Source organism: Haliaeetus albicilla, chromosome 2 (assembly GCF_947461875.1).
Source record: "Haliaeetus albicilla chromosome 2, bHalAlb1.1, whole genome shotgun sequence".
NCBI classification, from domain to species: domain Eukaryota; kingdom Metazoa; phylum Chordata; class Aves; order Accipitriformes; family Accipitridae; genus Haliaeetus; species Haliaeetus albicilla.
This window is the reverse complement of record NC_091484.1, coordinates 74,477,168-74,497,191: the sequence shown is the minus strand read 5'-3', so window position 1 is coordinate 74,497,191 and position 20,024 is coordinate 74,477,168. Positions and strand designations below refer to the sequence as shown.

Here is a 20,024-nt window from a genome sequence, read left to right as displayed (position 1 = left end):
TAATCTGAATCGAAGTGCTTGATGTTTTCATGCTATCAGTTAGACAGAGCCTTCTCGTCTGCCTGCCTTTTTTTTTTTTAATTTGTTGTGTTTCAAGAAAGTTTTGAAGCTGTTGCAGTGGGAAATCCATAGCTTAAGTGGCAGCTTGCTCATATTTTATTTATTTTTGTAATAATCCCATTGTTACTCATTCAAAGCTCCAGAAGATCCTTGTCCTCAGTCAAAAGTTTTATGCTTGGATGAGATTCTAATGATGACTTTTAGAAGAAAAACAGGTTTTTCTGGTTTTGAATAGGCATTGTCACATTTATTGTTTTGTGATTTAAAGAGGTGTCATTTGTCTGGTCAAAACCAAGTAATTTTAAAATACATTTTTATATTGGGATCAAAATAACTATGTAAAGTTCCCAATTTTCTCACATACTTTAAAAACACAAACACAGGGACGTCAAGCCAGTGGGAGAACCAGAAATGGGGTGTGATTAGGGTGATTTCTGGCCTGTTTCCCATCATTCTTGGAGATAAAGTATTTTTTTTCCCCCATGAATAATTGTGATTTTCTGTTAGAAATCTGTCCCCTTTTCAGTTTGGAAGCTTCTTTGTTGTACAAAGAAATTTGTATCTCAAAGTAGATGCTCTTTACTAAAATGCTTCTCTTATTGGAAAAGCATTTTTCTATAGAAACAGAGTTTCAATAGGAAATTTGCAGTCAGCTGTTACATACGGCAGGCAATGCTGCTCCCCCTTCTTCTAGAGAGGGTTGTTTCATACAGAACCTGCACTTCTGCATACCCATGCCAGTGTTGTGGGTTTTTTACAAGCACATTTTCCTATTTTAAAATGTTTTCCTGTCTCCTGTTTTTGTGTAAAACATCCTCACAAAGAGGGAGGATGATTAATTGGAAACTACAGAGGAAACTACAAAATCAATTGCACTCAAAGAACTGTCTAATGTAGAAACTAAACCAATAAAAAAAACCCCAAGAAATATATGTTTTTCTTTCTCTCCTTATTCAGTCATAAGAGTCTTAACTGTTACTTGGAAGATTTTCCTGAAACAGAATTATAACCCTTATATTTTATCTTATTGGTGCTCTGCTACACATTATCTGTGAACATAGCAAACAATATAAAAAAAAAAGAGGCAAAAACTGTCTTGATGGGCTGCATACTTATTCTGACCATTTACACCAAAAGAAGATCTGATCCCCAAGATGATTGTGCTTCTTTATAAAATTAATCCATAGATTTTCTGCTCATAAATAACTGTGAAATGATTGAACTTTAAAACATAAGACTTCTCGTGTGCTAAACCTCACGGAAGAATAATCTCTTGATAAATTTAGTTTTAAAGTAACGGAAGCATAGATGATTGCAATTCTATTTTTAGACATGCGCAGTAAAACATTTCTATTTGGTTTGTAGTAATGTTAGTTTAAGTCAGAGCCTCCAAATGAAGTTGGAGATGTGAGAACAAGCAGGAGCAGCAGGGTCAGCGTGGTGAACAGTCCTGGCCCTGGGTTTGGAGGCAGTTTCGGAAAAACGAACCCAGCTTGTGTTTGCCAGGGCAGGGAGAAGGAGGCGATGAGTGAGATATGAGATGGCCAGAGCTGATGGCACCACTAGCCACATCAGAAAAACTCAAAGAGCAGGGCCTGTATCTCTGCCGCCTATCTGTGCCAGCCAGCCAAAAGCAAAGCACACGTAAACTGTTAGCTCTTGGGATCATTACGGTGTGCATTGGGTATAATGGAGGCAATGATGTCTGTGCTATCAGGCCATACCTAAATAATAGATACAAGAAGACCAGGCACTGATATGTGTTTCTGCTTTGGGTGTGTAAGGAGAAGGGAGTTAAGATAAATCAGCAGAACTCTGTCCTGGACTATCTTATTCTTGTTAGCCACTGTAAGAGTAAATGTTAAGCATGTGAGGTGGGATTTCCCATTACATTCTTAATGTGAATCTTCAATTTAATTTAGATTCATCTGGGAATATTATGAATTGTAAGAATTGAGAGGATCAGTAATGCTTTTAATGGTCTGATCTTACAGGCTAGATGTACTTCTTGCTTGGACCTAAGGGCTGGCTTACAGGCTCTCTTCTGTGTTTTGTGACAGCATTTTACACAGCTCTCTTTACCAGCTCCATCCCTTTGGGAGGGATGGAAAGGGGAGATAGGAGAACTCATTCTGAAGCCCAAGGCTACTGTGACCAGTTCTTCCAGGCCATCATCTTTATCTTCTTTGCAGCAAACTGTCTTGGAGATCAAGTGAGAAGCGCAGTTTCCACAAAGGCTGGTGTGGTGGGTTGACCTTGTCTGGCTGCCAAATGCCCACCAAGCTGCTCTCTAACTCCCACCTCCTCGGGTTGGATTAACCCACCATAGATGGTTATTTGGTAAAGGGGACCTAATATACAACCATCCTATATAAAGGACGGTTATTAGGCCCTTGGAGAGTGTGAAATGTATCCTGGAGACATGGACAAGGGCAATCTGTGACATGCCATCCACATTTGCCTCTTTTCTTTCGCCCACTTACATTTCTCTCTTCTCCAGCAGTAGAATTGGGCAGGGGAGAGCTGGGATCCCAGACAGGTTTTCTAGAGTTAGCACTACCAGTTTTGGGGATATTTTTGGAAGGGAAGTAGAGTCAGGGAAGCCTATTTTGGAGCCAGGCTAAACACTTGTGTGGGAAGAGAGAAACTGTGCCATCCCACTTGTTCTGCTTTTAAAATCACTATATGCTTTGACATAATCTGCAAGACAAGCCCAAGACTGGAGTAGGAAATTGGCTGTGAACTAGGATGGATGTGCATTTTCAGCTCTTTTTGGGGTTGTTCCATTGTTGTCCCCTAGAAGTCATGGATGCCACTAGCCCGTATTCCACTCTACTTTTAAAAATATTAGCTCAAAACAACTTTTGCCCATGTAACTGCACAATCCAGATCTCAAACATCCCTTTAATTTGTAGAAACAAAAGATAAGACAGAAAATATTTTACAGACTTGTGAGTCCATGGTGAGTCTGAGAGTATCAGGATAACCTGGGTGATCATGTTTCTGGGAACAATATGGCTGTCATTGACTAATTAAATGTATGCCATTTTTGAAACTGAAGATCTGTGCTTCATGTTGTAAAGTAATTGTGGGCACTGGAAAGCTGTTGTAGAAGTGTTAGAGTTTGCCACCGGCTGGAGTGGAACAGCCCCATGCTCCATTCCTTTACCACCATGCATTTAGAGGTAGCTGGTCCCTTTTTTTTCCGAGAAGAACCAAGTAGAAGAGAATCTAGCGCACATCACAGACCTTGCATCATATTTCATAATGGTCTGAATTTTGGGAGGACAGATTTCAGCCTAGATGTCCCTGCTCTGTCAGAGAAAAGCAAGCATGCAAGCATAGACACTCAGTTCACAGGTACCTACAGGTACGTATCAACACCTAAATTTAGATGTTCTAATAAACAAATTGAATCATCAGGACCTTCGCTAGGGTCTAAAGCATAGTTTATCTCACTGAAGTAGACATACAAAACAGGAGAGATGACTCATGTCCTAACAGTGTCTACTTCATCCAGAATGTCTAACATCCTGCATTTCTTTGGTTTGGCTAATCTATTCCAATGCATCAGAGAAGCTAGATTTTAGTTGATTCATTCTATCCTGTGTATGAGGCTATTTCACAAGAGCTGCATATTCAATACATATTTTTTAGCCAAAAATTTCTAGAATACATTATTTGTCCTGTCTAAGCTGCAGAACTATACTGCAGGATGGATAAAGATACAGGTGAATGTACAGAAGAGCAGGCAGTGCTTGAATTATTAGCCCCGTACATGGCAGATTAAAAATTAAGAGATCTGACCAAAATCTTCCACTTTCTTGTCATATTTTTATTTTTAGTTGAAGATGTCTTGAAAGAGGGAAAAAAAAAAAATCTAAACGTTCAAGCAGTACAGTCATTTCTGTATCATTTTAGGACCCTATGAGAGTAGGTGCTGTTATACCTCGTAGACATAATGTCATCTGGGGGCTCTTACGTTGCCCCCAATATCCATATATTATTGTGGGTCTCTAGCATAGACAGAACTCTGGCTATAGGAGGGTATTAGGGCCAAGATATTGGACGACCTCTTGGTGCAATTGCTGTTTATCATGGCTATTAGTAATGATAAAGTTATTTTTAGGAATAGTGTTTTTTCTTTCAGGAAGTGCAAACAAGTTCCCAAATTATGGAGCTAGTGCATTTTCCATTTAGAAAACGTCCTGCATTGGTACCATCATCAGATGTTTCTCTTTCACAGGCCACTTGATGTATTATTTTCTGGTTTATTCATTGACTGTTTGGTCCCATAAGCTAAATTAAGCAAGAAGCCACAACGGGGTTTGCAATACTAGGCCACTATTGTATGCTTCCAGTGCATTGTGCCTCAGGCCCAATTGAGTATTACCAACCACTCGAGCATGCACCGTTGACACATAAATGCATTTGGATGTAGCTTGTTAGTAAATGCAATGTCCCCAGCAGTTTTATTTGGATGATTATATTATTGCTAATTAACAGAAAATGTCATGACTTTTGGAAAATAATTGTTTGTGCAATGTGTTATTTACTCTGAAAAATTCTTCCATGTAAAAAGATGAGGAAATTATACAGGGGAGAAGGGGAGGAATATTCAGGAGAGCCACAGGGTTCTCAGAAGCCTGAGTCTCCTTGACATCAGTGGGACATAGCCAAAACCACTCCTGGTAATGTGACTCACTCGTGTACCTCTAAAGTCACCCACGTTCACCACTCTTTAGATGCTCCCCATCATTTGCTCAGATGCACTTTAGGTTTTGGTTAATGTCAGGAGAAATAAAGTTTAATTCAGCCAACCTACCAGCAAAATGTAGCAGCTAGAAGAACATAATCTTGATACTAGCGTTGAAGTGCTACTAGGTATTAAAAAAAAAAACACCCAACAATGAAAAATCCCTGGCTTCTCTGCTTCTGTGCTTCCATCCTCCTCATTTACATAATGGTTTAGAGCATTATGTAATTCAAATCAAATCACTGTCAGTCGACACCAGCATCCATTGCATCTTTTCCATGAAGCTACGCCGAGTTGCTGAAGTAAACGTACTTGAAAGGAATGACGGAAATGAAATAATTCTGTCTCTTCGACGTCAGGGGTCTGACCCACTGCCTGTTGCAGTCACATGAAATATTCCCCTTGACTGACATGAGCTGAGGATTGCACCCCCAGAGCCCATGTAAGCTCTTAGCTCTGATTCCTGAACTTGGCAACCAAACCCAGGCGGTTTTCAATCGCAAACGGGCGGAATATCCCTCCTCTTTGGACAGCAATAATCTCCCTCTGTCTCTCCGGGGGGAAAATCTCTTCCATCAGAGTGGAAGATCCACTAGCTTTATCCAAATAATATTGTCAAATTTACAGTGCACTAAATAATGAATCAAATCTTCTATATACCCCAGCAAGCAGCAACCAGCTACTCCCTGATAGGGTCCCTGTTCAATTTGTCCTTTGTGAGTCTCTATTTCCATTACCAGGGACTATAATTTTGCCGGTGTGCTTCTAAATCTGTGCCTTTTCATTTTTCTCCTGTGTATTTTACTGCAAAAGCACTGAAAATACCTGCCAGTAGCTGGGGCTCCATTAGCACCGAACACCATCCAAACCCAGAGACAAACAGGGACCCTGCATCCTTGTCCAGGGGAACTTACCGTGATAGGCAGAGATGCGTTGCACGGGACAAAGGGGAGAATAAAGTAGCCATGCCAAAAAATCACATCGGATTGGTGTGAATGTCACTTCAGGGTGATCGCTGTGGACAGGGAGAGGTTTGTGGAAAGGTTATGTTGACTTGGCATGAAGTAGGTGGGAGGATGAGATCATTTTCTTGGCTAACGAATGGGAAAGGGATAGAGGTGGAGAAGAACGGGAAGCTGTGTGTAACGGAGGTGTACGGATGGGGTGCGGTTCAATGGAGGATGGTGATCGTGGAGCAAAGTGCTCCTGGTACTGCAGACTTGGCAGGACCTGTGGTCTCACTTCGTATCTGTGGGATGCGGGAGGGGGACCTGCCACCTCCCACAGCTTAACTTTGTATGATTTGGGTCTGTCTCTCCCAACCTTTCACATCCAGTATTTTCTTGACCCCTCATGTCAGCCTCATTTTGTTTCTGTCACCTGAAAGAAGGAAAACCTATATTGCTCCATTCACTATTAAGAATGAAGTTCTGTTGTTACGTCATGTTTGTCTCTTAGTTCAACGCCAAAATTGTGAGAGGCATCCTGGCTTCGCTTCTAGAGTTTCATCCATCTTTTTTAACGTAAACATGCCAGTTCTGGTGATGGCTTTTATAAGTCTGCTGGTTTTCCCTGCTGATGAAATGTGTCTCCATAACTTAGATGGGGGCGATCACTGATGCCTTTCCTATAACTTTGTGGTAATACATTAGACAGCTTTCCAGCCGTGGCTCCCTCTCCTCTAGAAGCATGCAGCCAAGCTTTTGGTGGCCAGCATAAAACCTGCCTTCTTCAGCAGCATAACTATCCCATAATGGCTTCAGAATATATTTTAATAGCCATTTTACAACTTCCTATATCCATTAGAATGTCTTTACAAAACGGTCTGCGAATAAAATGGACCAGATTTGATATATTTTATTCATGTGAGCATTCAAAGCAGCTAATGGTGTGAGCAGTGTATATTATATTTGGCACAACATGGAGTTCTCCTGTAGATTTCTTATTTCTTGTTCAAAAGCCACTGACTGCATCCTGAGCTGAAAACATTCCTCTTTCTTGGTAGCTCTTTGCAAGCTCTGTTGGTTCAGAGTAGCAAAGGAGAAATCTTTCCCTGGATCTGAAGGCTGAGTAGTTTATAGTAAAATAACTCTGAGGCCAATCTCTACTTAATTAAAATAGACATGAAAACCTGTTGGGTGCAGAGAATTATAATTTTCAGCAAAATATAGAGATGCGCATTGGTAACTATAATGTGCTGCTTCCCTCTTGCTTATTTATGTCATTTGGTTGCAGCATAATTTGATATAAAAACACCTGCAAAGAAAGCAGAATATTTTTAGCTCACTAAAAATATATATTTTATCATAAGAGAAGACTTAGTGCCAGCATTTAATTCTTGGCATAACATTTGTCATCCCCAAATACTGTTTCAATATCGGGATGAAATCTTCTGAATTAATTTCCTTTTAGCACATGTTAGCTTTCTGAAGACTTTATCTTATCAATAAGCCATTGGTAATGTCAGAATGCCGTGATTCTGATGAGCGAGATGCCAGCAAAACTCATTAAAGTGGATTTAAAGGAAGATACAGCGTAGGCAGAGCTGGTTGTGACGAAAGGCTCGTGGGTTGGTGCCTCTGAGATTTCGGTTTGGACATTTTGTGTTGGGTTTTTTTTTTTTTTTCCCAACAATGTGAATGCAATGAGATCTCTTATTTATTTCTGTCCCTGGTCACCATGCGTGGTGAAGAAACAGGGCTCATTTTAGGGAATCTGTGTTGTGCAAGGTCATATCAACCTGCAGGTTTGCCCTGTGACACAGGCAGCGAGAGGAACTCTGTCTCACAGCTCCTCCTGCGTCAGTCTGGGGCTGATTTCAACGCTCTGCTTTTCCCAGATCTCCTTTGAGAACTCAACATTGCAGCCGTTTCCATCAGATTTTTGTGGAATACAAAACCTTTCCCCTGCAGGCCAGTGACAGGAGCCTGCCCGGTCCCTGGCAGGCACTGGTGTCTCCAGCACCCCTTTTTGCACCTTTGACTCTGAGCTCACCCAGCAAGACGTCTCTGGATGAAGAAGCATTTGCAGGTTGCCTTCACACATTGCAGAAAACCCCAGGGTTTTCCAGCTCCTGCAAGCTTGGTTACCTTCTAGGCCATTACTTTAAAACCTCAGTTACACACTCTCTGGTGTTCATGCTCTGGTGTGAAGGTAGTCTCTTTAAAGAAAGCATTTCTCTCTGAATATACGTGGTCCTAATAGATAATTTCCCCAGCTGCTGTGACTTCCCTGGGATGGGTAGAGCTGTGCTGATTTACGCCAGCTGGAGATGTGGCTGATTATATGTGTTAGGAATGTGTGCTACAAAAAAATCATTGTTTATGGTCTTGACAAAATCATGCCTGTTGAAAAAAAGAAACAAACCAGATATCAGTCTAAGCAGAAGTAATGAGTGTGCTGTGTAAAATTTCAAGGACTGTATTATTCAGTTCCCCCTTGTTTTGATGTGAGCGCACAGACCCTCAGAGTGTGTATTAACAGCAACTGAAATTTTTCAGTTAAAAGAGAATTTCCCATGACACCTCCTAGCTGTGGAATGTGAAGTGCGGTATAAATATAAGTGAATTAAGTCTCAAAAGGTTGCCTGTTGATTGTCAGTAAAATTATGAAGAGCGTCTAAGTCACCTAGACTCCTTTAGCCTCTTGATCTTTATGTAACTTTATGTAGAAGGTCTTTATTTGATCTTAGTTAAAAACAGGAGTTCACCATGAAGCTATTACTTCATGGTTGGAAAAAACTTTCATGTGATCCCGTATCACCTTGTAGTCTTTTTAAATACATAAAAATGTTTGTGTGTATGTGTAAATGTATGCAGAAGAATTTGTGAATCTAGGCCAGTGACATTAAATTAGGTGTGTCATTGTATTGTTCTTTATTTCCCTAGCCTATTATTCTCATATTTTGCAGTGCTCTGCAGGTCAAAGGAAAATGCTAAAGAGATTATATGGAAAAGAAGGGGGGGAAAAAAGAGATGACTGTGCTCCATGCAGTCTCAGACGTTTAAAAGAAACCCATCCTCATGACCGTTTTTGTTACCACAGCAGTTAGGAATGCAAAGTCTATATTTAGTCATGAATATTTCTTAAACAAAAGGAGAATTTAGGACTCCTGATAGTTATTTTGTAAGATTTAGGTCTAGCAGAATCGCAGTGGAAACATACCTTCTGCCACGGGCTATCATCCACCTCCCCAGCCCATGGTCACCAGTAGCTTCTTGAGTGGCATCATGGAAATCCGTAGGGTTAAACTGATACAGTCCTACTCGAGATGAACATGTCTGATGGTGTCTAACTTCTAGCCTGTGAGTGCCGCTTTCACATTGTTGATCCTCAAGTTTGGCTCCTTTATTGTCATTGCCAAGTGTCTGAAATACAGGCCTGCATGTCCTTGATACCACGCCAGGCAAGCCACCCTATGCCATCGTGCAAGAAGGAAATGGAGCTGCAAGAAGCCGTGAATTCTCTGAAATCAGGCGTAGCGCACAGCAATGACCTCAGCCTCTGCTTCTGCTGGTGCTTCTGGGGGATGGGACCTCCCTACTGGCTCATGTCAACGTCTTGGGCCATGATAAGGGGTTGGTGGGTGATAGTGGGGTGGTCTGAGTCCACAGAGCCCATGTGAGAGCAGGAGGGCAGCTAGCTGGAGGTGAGCAGGACCCACTTTCCCTGGATTTACGCCCCTGCAGGCAACCTGTTGCCCAAAGTGGCCTTTTGGGCCATGGTCACCCGTCCACAAAGAGTCAGGGAAAGGCTTGCAGGGCATGCAGGTCATGTTCTGAGAACCGGAAAGGACTTTTTGAGCTGGGGTGGCTGAAGCCTATGAGAGTAAGGCTAAAACTGTAATGGAAAACGGCGTTTATCCTTCTGAATAAATACAGGCGCTAGCAATATCTTATTTGTTTGTACTGTTCTCACTTCTTGCCATGCCATAGAAAATATGCATCTTGGGGCTTTATTTTCATATGCACATTTTGTTTACATAACCAGTACATTTTTATCAGCAAGAACCGATGTTAACTGAATTTAACAAAGACAAAGCAAGAGGGAAATGTTCATTCTGTGCATGGTGATATCACAGAAACAATGTCTTTGAAGCCTTGTACTTCAAAAATATGCCTGAGAGGAATGGAAAAATCCAGGCTCATATTGTAAAAACGTGAGTCACAACAGCTATTATCTCTTTAAGAAATGGCAGTCCAGCTTTTTGATTCAGTCATTGATGATTTCCCTTTTTAAGTTGTGGTGCTTTCTTACCCTTTTAAGAAACATCTGGGCTAACCCTGGCTATTTGTAGAAATGTTTGCAATTCATAGATTAAAAGAAATTAGACATAGAAAGGACCCGTGAAATTATCTCATCCATTTCATGAAAGCATATGAAATTGAAAAAGAATTAGGCTAAATATATATATATATATATATATTAAAATTTGGAACTTTAACTTATGTACAATATGAAGACAGAACATGTCAAGATTTTTCAAGGATGCTGGAAAATGTAATTTTTTTAAGGAAAAGTAAATAGAAGAGTAGCAAAAGCGCTAATGAAGTTTATGTAGGATTTTGCAGTTGTTCCTAGGCAGCTATCTTTCTGGATTTTGCAGCCAAAATTGAAAAGATCTGGTTTTGACCAGTTTGAGGTTGATTCAATTTTCTAATAAGAGAGAGCTTTAAGCAAAAATAATTCCCTTTTAAAGAAAAAAAAAGAAATTGAAACTTCTCATTTTGAGTAGGTTTTTCTGGCTATTTTATCTCCCTCACCACCCCCTATCCTTTTTTTTCTTTTCTTTTTTTTTTTTAAATTTTGACCAGTTCTGTTGCTAGAATAGCATCTTTCAGAAGTCTTTAAGGAAGTCTGAGAGGACGCTGAATATTCTAATGAAGATTCAGTTTTTATGAACAAGCAACACCTATAAAACCGCGACACTTAGTAGAGACATCCCACGTACTCTCTTATAATCTCAGTAAAGTACTTGCTGTCCCTCATGCTATATGGCCATGCCTCCAGTTTGACTATATGGAGAAGGTGGTGCAGAGGTGGCTACCACCGGTTTTCCAGCAAAGGGAATGTCTGCGTAGGTTGGAGGCAGTCACGCAGCCCCTGCTCCGAAGCCCTGGAAGCAGGTAGTTGGTGCCCCCGCAGATGTACGGGGGTATTAACTTTGGATCTCTGTGTGCTTCTACGTCTGCGCAAGCTCAGGCCAGCTGCGGAGTCGGCAGGCAGATCGAGCCCTTGCCCAAGGCAGCGTAGGCTCTCTTGTGTTGGCATTAGTGCTAGTAAGGACAAAAGCGTGTAAGATGAGGTGACTGGTTTCTCCAGACTGGTAGCCTCGGAAGAGTGTAAAAATAGGGCGAACATAAGTAGTCTTTCTTGCACGCACCCAGGTTCTGCAGCTAAGGGATTTTCTCAGTCAGAGACAGCATCTTTGTGTTTAAAACCTTTAATGGCTCTTTTGCCCTTGGATTTGTCTTGTGGTTTGGTGAATCCTTGTCATTTGCCGCCAACAAGTTTCCCAGGACAGCTCTGCGCCCTGTGGAAAGTGGCTCCAGTGGTTGTTTCAAACCTGCTGCTCTGTGGTTTCATTTAAAGTTTCTCCATTCTTGTATTATGAGAAAAAATGAACAATCATTCCCCTTCACCATCTTCACAGCGCTCATGATTTTCTAGACCTAAACTAACAGCCCTCAATGATCTGCTCTCCAGTTTAGAGACCTAGTCTGTGCCCTTGCAGAAGTACTGATCAGCCACTGATTTTTGTTGTCCCCTTCAGCAATGAGACAGGTTTCACTGTGAAAAAAACCCAAAAATTAAACCACAAAAAACTCTGAGAATTCTCTGGCCACCTGTACTGATGTCATTTATAGAAAGTGAAATTCTATTTGCTTGCACTGGTGCTGAGTCACAAAGCATTGAGCATAAGAAAACTCAATTTGCGGGAAAGCTTCTAATTTCCTGTTTTTCAGGAGGAAGGGGATAGAACAAGTGATGTGGGGGGAGAGGTGAAAGGAATAAAGAGACTAAATCTGAATAAAGAAGAATGTCAGAATACCCAAACTCCGGGAAAGCTAATTCATTTTAGCCCTGCTTGTTCAAACAAGGAGTAATGCAGAGTATAATGTACAAGCTCCAGTAAATCATTCCTCTATGATAGGCTGTGATCAATGACAATTTAATGAATTCATTTTAAAATGAAGTCAGAATAGGAAAAACAGTAGTTATTTGAAAGAGTACTTTACTCAAATAAATTGAGTCAATAAATATGCTATTTGTCATGCAGAGTCCAGTTAAAGTCTTGTTTGCTAACAAAAATGCTGTCATCACAGAGCCTAATAGAGGCAAACTATCTGGAACTATCCACTGTAAATAGACAAATACCATCTGAAAGCAGAAAACAACAATTGCGGCTGAACAAAGAATTGTATCTTGCACACATCGATGAATGCAATAGGGTAGCCCACCTCAAAATCTACTATTTTGTTTGTCACCAGCTTATATTCTGATTTAGTATGAATGGTCTGGTGGTGGTAAAAAAACAAGGGCTGTGTTTCTTCTGTGAAATGAGTTTTAATTGTTGTGTAGTGAGGGTTTCTTTTGCTGGAAAGACAGGCCACTAAAGTCACTATTAAATTGCAAAATGTGGCTTATTTGAACTTGGATGGATTTGTGCAGGCTACTAGAACAGGGATAAGCTTTATCCCTTTTCAAACAGTAGTTTTACATTAATTTTCACAGCTATCCGTGTTGTTTAGTGCAGATACAAGAAGGCTTTTTGTTCTGCTGTTTTTCACACTTGTCTTTATTCACGTAAGTTGAAGAGATGTGAGAATTCTCACTCATTTTCATTCAGGTGGGGATTGGAAGTGTTAACAGTGAAGCACCATCAACCCTAGATGGTCAAAGCTCACAGGTTTGGGTTAGATGTTCAAACTGGCATTGGATGGAAGGAGCCTGGCTTTCAGATGTGATGAACTGGCAGCAGCGGCTATTCAGCATCTCAGAAGCTTCGAGTGCTCTCATGAAGGTCTCAGGGCTTTGCCAGGCACATTTGGGCTTCCAACATCCTTCAGATTGTAGGGTGTGGAGAAGAAGAAAATGCTCAAAAGTCTTGACAGATATCTTGAAGATGGTATTTCCTATCCCAAAGGAAAACGAAATTATTTTGCAGAAGCCTAAGACAGAGATTATGAAGAATTTCTATGTGATTTAAGAATCGGAACTTGACCCTTCACTCTTTAAATTTGGAATAGAACAGCTGGGGCATTTTTAGAGTTTGCATCATGTGGCCGGAGATCGGCTGATTTAAATCTGCCCTGCAGTCATCTTAGGCACAGTGTTCATCCACTCCCAGAGCTGCATTTTCAAAAATGAGTTAGGAATCCAAATCCCTGTGACTTTCAATGAAACTTAAGCTTGTATGAATCTAAGTTACTCCTTAGTTTGCATTTAGGATCCCAAGTGACAGAAAAACTTAAGAACACTCCATGGTCTATCTACAAAGTCTTTTAGCTCTGATCAAGGGTGATCCCTAATTGAAATTACAGTTTCAGTCATTTCTTTTTTTTCTTGATGTTCTACTAACCACATAAAAATAGATGAAGCGTTTCCTGGTAATAGATAGCCTACAAGTTATTTGTGTTATTTTTCATTCCCATGGCTTTGTTCTTCTTGCTTTGCTCCTGTCACTAACTTTTGGTACTTTTTGTTTCAGCTGTTTCCACTACTAGGAGTAAAGACCAGTAAAGACAAAGCAGGATGAAAAGATGGCTGACTTCTTGTTACCACCGGGTACTAACAGCTTCCACCGGTTCACGCCTGAATCCTTGGCTGCTATTGAGAAACGAATTGCGGAGAAGCTTGCAAGGAATGCCAAGCAGGAATACAGAGAGCAGCTGGGCGAAGAAGAGAAACCTCAGCCTCAGTTTGATTTGCAAGCTTGCAAGAAGCTGCCCGATATCTATGGGACTGTTCCTCCAGATCTCATTGGGGAGCCATTGGAGGACCTTGACCCTTTCTACAATGATCGTAAGGTGAGCACCAGCCAGCCGTCCTGCTTCTTCGCTTTTGCTAAAGCATAAACACTCTCTGTTTTGAGGCCTCTTGTTTTGATCTTTCTACAGCCAGTAAAAATATTTTTTTCCACATTAAGGATCAGAGTTTCAGCACGAGTAGGGCTCCCAGAAAACATCTAAGCGGGAGGGCAAAGAGGGATAAAAAGCATAATTAAAACTTGGGTGTTTTCAGATAACTCTGAGTACGAATATACGGTGTCTGAAAAGAGCAGAGCAGTAGCTGAGTTAAATTAAGCCAGAGGTTTTTATCTACCCTATCTTGCCTTCTGCATGAGCCTTGACTCTTCACGGGTCTGTTTATCACTTAAACCCCTTAATGTTAAGGGCTTCTGGGTGACTTGAGTCTTGTGCTAGCACTCTGCACAAGAGCAGGAGGCACCTCCACAACCGTTCCTGGAGAGCAGCGGTTCTTTTCCTGCTGAGGGATAGCTCAACTCCATTTAAGTTGACCAAAATAAAGCTGAAGGGAAATGTGAGTAGCATGTGCAATGCTGGCATTTTGCAGAAGGGTAAGCTTCATCCCAAAGCGAGAATCACCTGATGAGGAATCACGTGTAGGCTGGACCAAAGCCACAACAGTGCAAACAGCTTCTGTCAAAAGACTGTTGACAGCAGAGCTGGGCTGGTTGCTTACTACAGTTCATTCCGCTTTCCAAATGTTTCGCAAAACAGAGGACAATATTATGCTTGGAAGCATGGTGTATTTTTAGGCAGCTTCCAGTTCTTTCAGGTACTGATGTTCCTGATTTTGGGCTATGCGATTTCCTGTAAACAATTAATTAATATGACCACGATGCTACTTCCATTCAAACAGTGTAGAAACAGGTGCAAGAACTAAGTTAAACGGATAAAGACAAATAGATTACTTACCTGGAAGAGCCAGAATTAATTTACCTTTTAATTTGCCTGCTATCCCCAGGCACAAGCAGCAGGATATAGATTTGCAATTTTAGTGTCATGAAGGTCTTAGACTCAAGGTGGGTGAGTTGCTTAGAGTTTATCTATTGGGTGTCCTGATCCTGTCTCTGAGTGAATATTAGTTCCTCTGTGCATGGTGGGGCATCTTCAGAGCTCTGTAAATTGGGCCAGCATCCAATTCACCTTTGCTTTGGATTTAAGATAACTCAGAGTATTGGTTTCCTCCGCCCGTATTAACCCGAGTACAATGACAGTGCTTCAGTGCCAAGGTCAGATTCTGCTGTGGAGTTGTGCCTCATGCAGCTTCCTACTTGGTGAGACAAAAAACATCGACTGAGAGCAATAAAGTGCTCAAGGTAGAGAAGATGGAGTAACAACATAGTAAGGTTCCTGGCACCTGGGAAGAAGAGCATCATAAAAGTCCCTCCACCACATTTTAGTCTCCAGGTCATTTTTTATTTTTAAAGGTGATTCCGCTCTCTTCCCAGCCCCGTGATGGAGATGATGGCACAGGACACTGTAAGGAGTGAAACAAGAAAATATAGTTGGGAAATTGCAATAAGAGAGGCAACAGCTCTGCTGGGAGGGTCTTGGATAAAACTCTTCACTGAGTGAAAAGAAATTTGGGGGTCTTGGGAGGGAGTGGGGAAGATGTATGGAATAGTGGCAGGAGATTCCCAGTGGGACATGGGCTGGGAAAAGAAAAGCATAAATGCAAATACTGAATGTTCTCATTTTCTTTTTTTTTTTTTCCAGACATTTATAGTACTGAACAAAGGGAAGACAATCTTTCGATTTAGTGCCACTCCTGCCTTGTATATACTTAGTCCTTTCCATCCAATCAGAAGAGCAGCAATTAAAATTTTGGTACATTCATATCCTTTCTGTTGATTTCCCTCCTTGTGTATTTTATATGGTTTTTAAACACAGATGGATGGAAGTCAGAAACCATTTTATTTCATTAAGCTGTTTTAAATCTTTTGGTTGAATTTGCTTGCACAAGAAGAAATGCATTTGATTTTTTGGGTTGTTTCACTTTATATTCTTATGTGAGCTATGAAAATGACTATATTATACTGCTAGCATCAGATAATGTGAACTGCACTGGAGAGTCTGGTGAGTTTACTCAGGATTAAAAGGTGTGAAGGGCCTGATCATGTTTAGCAAAGAGTCAGTGGAAGAAACTGGGTGTAGTACCTTAGAAAGAAAGGGAACCAGGAGGCTGGAATACACCTGGGGACATCTACACTGATGGAGAGTTTTGCTACTGAGCACTTAAGCAACCTCTCCCATAAGACTCTGTGACACCATATGCAGATGCAATTTAATTTTGAACTGCCTCAGAACTGATTTTTTTTCTCTCCTGAAGCAGAACATTTAAAAAATTGTTCTGTTGCTTTTTTAGTTTGTTTATTACAATGTGTTATCCAGCTAGGAATGAAAGCACAGGCTGGCCTGCTGGACCTTTTGATGGAAGGGCGATGCCCGATTTCCCCTAGTTCTAGTTCTGAAGTCATGCAAGATATATTGCAGCGGTTGGTTGTGGCTTGTTTTGTTAACACAGCAACAGAAACATTATATTCTGACATAGTCACATCTCTCTGGAAGACCAAACTGACCCAAATGTTCAGCTTTGTGTGAACATTACTAAAAACACACCCTTGTTCATGAGTTGCTTGCTTTCTCTACGGTTCACATGAGAGACCTGGCGGTGATAATTCAAAGACTCCGCATGCTGCTGTGATGATCGTGTGATGTTTTAGTGATGGAAATCCCTCATCTGCAATGTTCACATCCAGCACAGACAACTAATAAATACTAAGCAGGTAGCATCTTAGAATCATTGGTTTATTATCAGATTTCAGGGGAAAAAATAGAGAAAGAAACCAGATTCCCAGTGGTTGTCCATACAGTGAGAAAGAAAAAAAAAGTGAGACTATAGATATTCCAGCAAGAGGAAAAATAGGTGAAGCTTCTAGTTACAATAATTCTATCCAAAAATGAATATGTGATATCAGCCAAGACATTATTATGGTTTCTGAGAGTACACCATAGAATTTTGCAAAAAGTTTTCCTTATGGACCAGGTTATACGTGCAGGCAGTGCTGCACATGCTGCTGCATACCCAGAGCCCAGCAGTGTTTATTAGGCACAATTACATCAGCACAGACTTGCTGGACTTAATTGAGGTCAATGAATTTGCACAGGTATGGCTAAGAGAAGAATCTGAAAATTGAGCTTCTTAGAAAAAAGCACGTATGTGTGAATATTGCCTCCAGCTTTGGAGGCCTGTTCTGTCTTCTGCTCACTTTCTTCTACACTGACTGGTGAAGCCAAGAGGTCACAGGTACATGTAATACACAGGAACTACATGCCCTTGGTAGCAGTCGGCCAAAAGATAAGTATGCAAGAAATCCTGAGCACATTACTTCCAAAGATAAAGACCACAGAGGAGTGAATTTGAAAGATATGTCAGGAACAGACATATGGTCAGATAAGGAGTGTAAAATCTGGGGAATGGAAGGTCACAATGCAAAGAGCATTTTAGTGCCAGAAAGACCCAAGTTATCACCTTGCATTGATAATGTCAGGAAATCCAACAGCTCAATCTTTGGCAAGCACGGGCAGGAGGCAACAGCTCCAGTCCCAGCGAAACAGCAGTGAAGTTCCTGCGTTAGGCACTGATTTGTTTTCTGTCGATGAAGACCTTTCACATCAACCTGAAACACAAAGGCCAATTGGCTGAGCAGGCAGTCAATATCCCAGGCAGAGAGGAGCCTGAATCGGCAAGTACTCAAGCAGATAATATCACAGACATGAATCTGGGAACCAGATCTATTGTCTTGCGTGAGTGTAATCAAGCAATCTTTATTTTCCCCAGGGCAAAAGCCAAAAAAGAGCATTAACAAATGGTGCCCTGTCACGTAAGTGTCTGAAGCAACTTCCTTAGTAGATGCCATATTTCCATTTCCAGTCATTGAGTGTACCGTAAAGGCCAACAGTAGAACAGAATAGAGGACAGAGTAAAATTGTCCTATATAGAAGCTGTGGGGGTCACATTTCTTGGTTAAGTAGCTGTATATGGAGTTCTTCCTGTGAGACTTCAGGCAGGATAGATCCTGTAAGTTCACTGCTCATCCAGCCAAGCCTGATTAGTCTAGGCATTCAAAAATACACCTTTCCAAGGGCAAATAACATCCACAGCCTCCTAGCAATGTGAATTACTTCAATTAACAACATATCCCTAAACCTCTTCTAGGTAATTTCACTTCTTCTTCAGAGTCTAGGTGGCCTCATGAAAGGACCATGGCCCAGGCTGCTGCCCCGAACAAGGTCCTGGTCCGTTCCTGTCACAGAGGACATGGGGAGTGTAGGTCTGCATCCCATTGAATGAACACTTTTTGCCTTCTGCATTGTTATTAGCTATTATTAACATCTTTATTTACTAAGTCCACCTATTAATAAGATTAAACCATTGCTAACACTTCATTGATGCCTTATGCTTAAAAGACCCCTCTTAGTTCTTTTTGCCTGCAAGCCAAGGACCATTCTGTGGTGTCCTTAGTTTCTTCGAGCCCTTTGCTGCCCTGTATAAAATAGATAGCAATTGCTATTCCTAGTTTTTCTAGCTATTATAGATAGTTGCTCTCAGTTTGCCACTGATCCAAAATGGGGTTTTGGCCAAAATTACCATCCTTGATGCTAGAATTATGGATACTGGCCCATTAAAAAAAAAATCTTCTTAAAGAATTTCCAATCTTAGTTCTTATTTTCTGCTTGCAACTTTTCTCCCATCTGATTTTACACACTTTCCTCCGTAAGGGAAAATGAGACCTTGTGAAGCACCAATTATATGTACTATTGATTGGGACTAACCTTTGCTTGCACATATTATATGTAATTTGGCAATGATCACTTAAAGAGCCCCTAGTATTCAGTCTGCTAATTAACAATTATCCATCATAATGAAGACTAGAACAGAAGTATGCTGTGTTTGACTCAATATCTTTGTGCTAGAAGATAAAATTTATAACTTTTAGAATCAGTTTGCGCAAAGCCTATTCTATAACTTCACATTGGAAATAATAGGTTTAATTTATTGCAGAAAGGATCCTGATGAGTAGTTTAGTTTATTTGGTTTGTGGTCCATAGCAGAGTCCAACCCATACTTCTGGATACATTAGCCATGTCAACTCATGGGTCAGTAGGCTTTCAAAAATTTGAATTAATAGCAGTTCTAAGACAGGTAACAGACAATGCTGCTAATATAGCTTATCTCAATTTCATCTCCTTTACTTTGTCCTTTCTAAGTAGATCATCACCACTGACCTTTTCTAATGCAAACAATTGCATTAGCTTTCAGGTCAGAATGCTAATTTTAATTCTGTAGGAGTTTCTGTTTTCTTTTTTCTTTTAACACAGGTCTCTGACTTCTGTGCATAACCAGCTGATATGTTTCATTCTTTTATGTTCTTTGTAGTTTTCAGCTTGGTCATGAAACTCAGTTTGAATTCATAGTGTGTTTGATGTCCCAAAGCTGACCCCTTACATTTTCAACCTGTGTTCTCTGGTGTATTGTCTCCGGTGTTTGAATAAGAAAGTAGTGACACCTGCCTATAAGTGAGCATCTGGGAAAGCTGTTAGATTCAACTTATACACAAGGAAACAGGGATGTATAAATCAGACCAGTGATCCTAAAATGGGTGGTTATAGAGGAATGTCTTTCTTTGGAATTGGAGTATAGTATCTGTTTGGCATGGCCTGAAGATACCACTCTGTTTTACTGTTGTTGTTTACATAGCATTTCATAGCATTTCACTGTAGTTGAAAAAGTAATCCAGTGTTTTCTAGGCTAGCTGCAGCTTACAACCTAATTGTGTTAACCAGATGGACACAACTTATCTCAAGCTGACGTGGGAAAATGTGACTGGAAATCAGATATCCTTCCCAGTCCTTCAGTAGGAGGTGTTGGTCCAGAAGTGGAAAATGTTTGTGAGATGAGCAGTCCCTTTGAGTTCAATTACTGCTTTCTGCGATGGCGCTGGGGGATATGCAGGTTGGTTACTACCAATTTAACCTAGTAGTTGCTTATGTGGCCCATTGGAAAACATTCCACTCTGTATTCAGCAGAGATTTTGGCTCTGTGAAAGGACAATTTTCATGCAAACATTTCAGGACATATGTTTGAAATCATATTCTTTGACCACTATTCTCAAACA

At 40.8% G+C, this 20,024-nt stretch overlaps 1 protein-coding gene across 7 annotated transcripts in view; it reads left to right on the top strand.

The window, feature by feature from the left end:
• The window catches only part of SCN5A (sodium voltage-gated channel alpha subunit 5), a 216,362-nt gene that overhangs the window by 27,656 nt on the left and 168,682 nt on the right, over positions 1 to 20,024 (top strand). For all 7 annotated transcript variants that reach the window (XM_069778259.1, XM_069778258.1, XM_069778256.1 and 4 more), the window contains exons 2-3: positions 13,527 to 13,845; positions 15,562 to 15,682. In XM_069778259.1, the coding sequence (XP_069634360.1) occupies positions 13,579 to 13,845; positions 15,562 to 15,682 (388 nt within the window). In that variant the 5' untranslated portion in view covers positions 13,527 to 13,578. The remainder of the gene's footprint in view (positions 1 to 13,526; positions 13,846 to 15,561; positions 15,683 to 20,024) is intronic.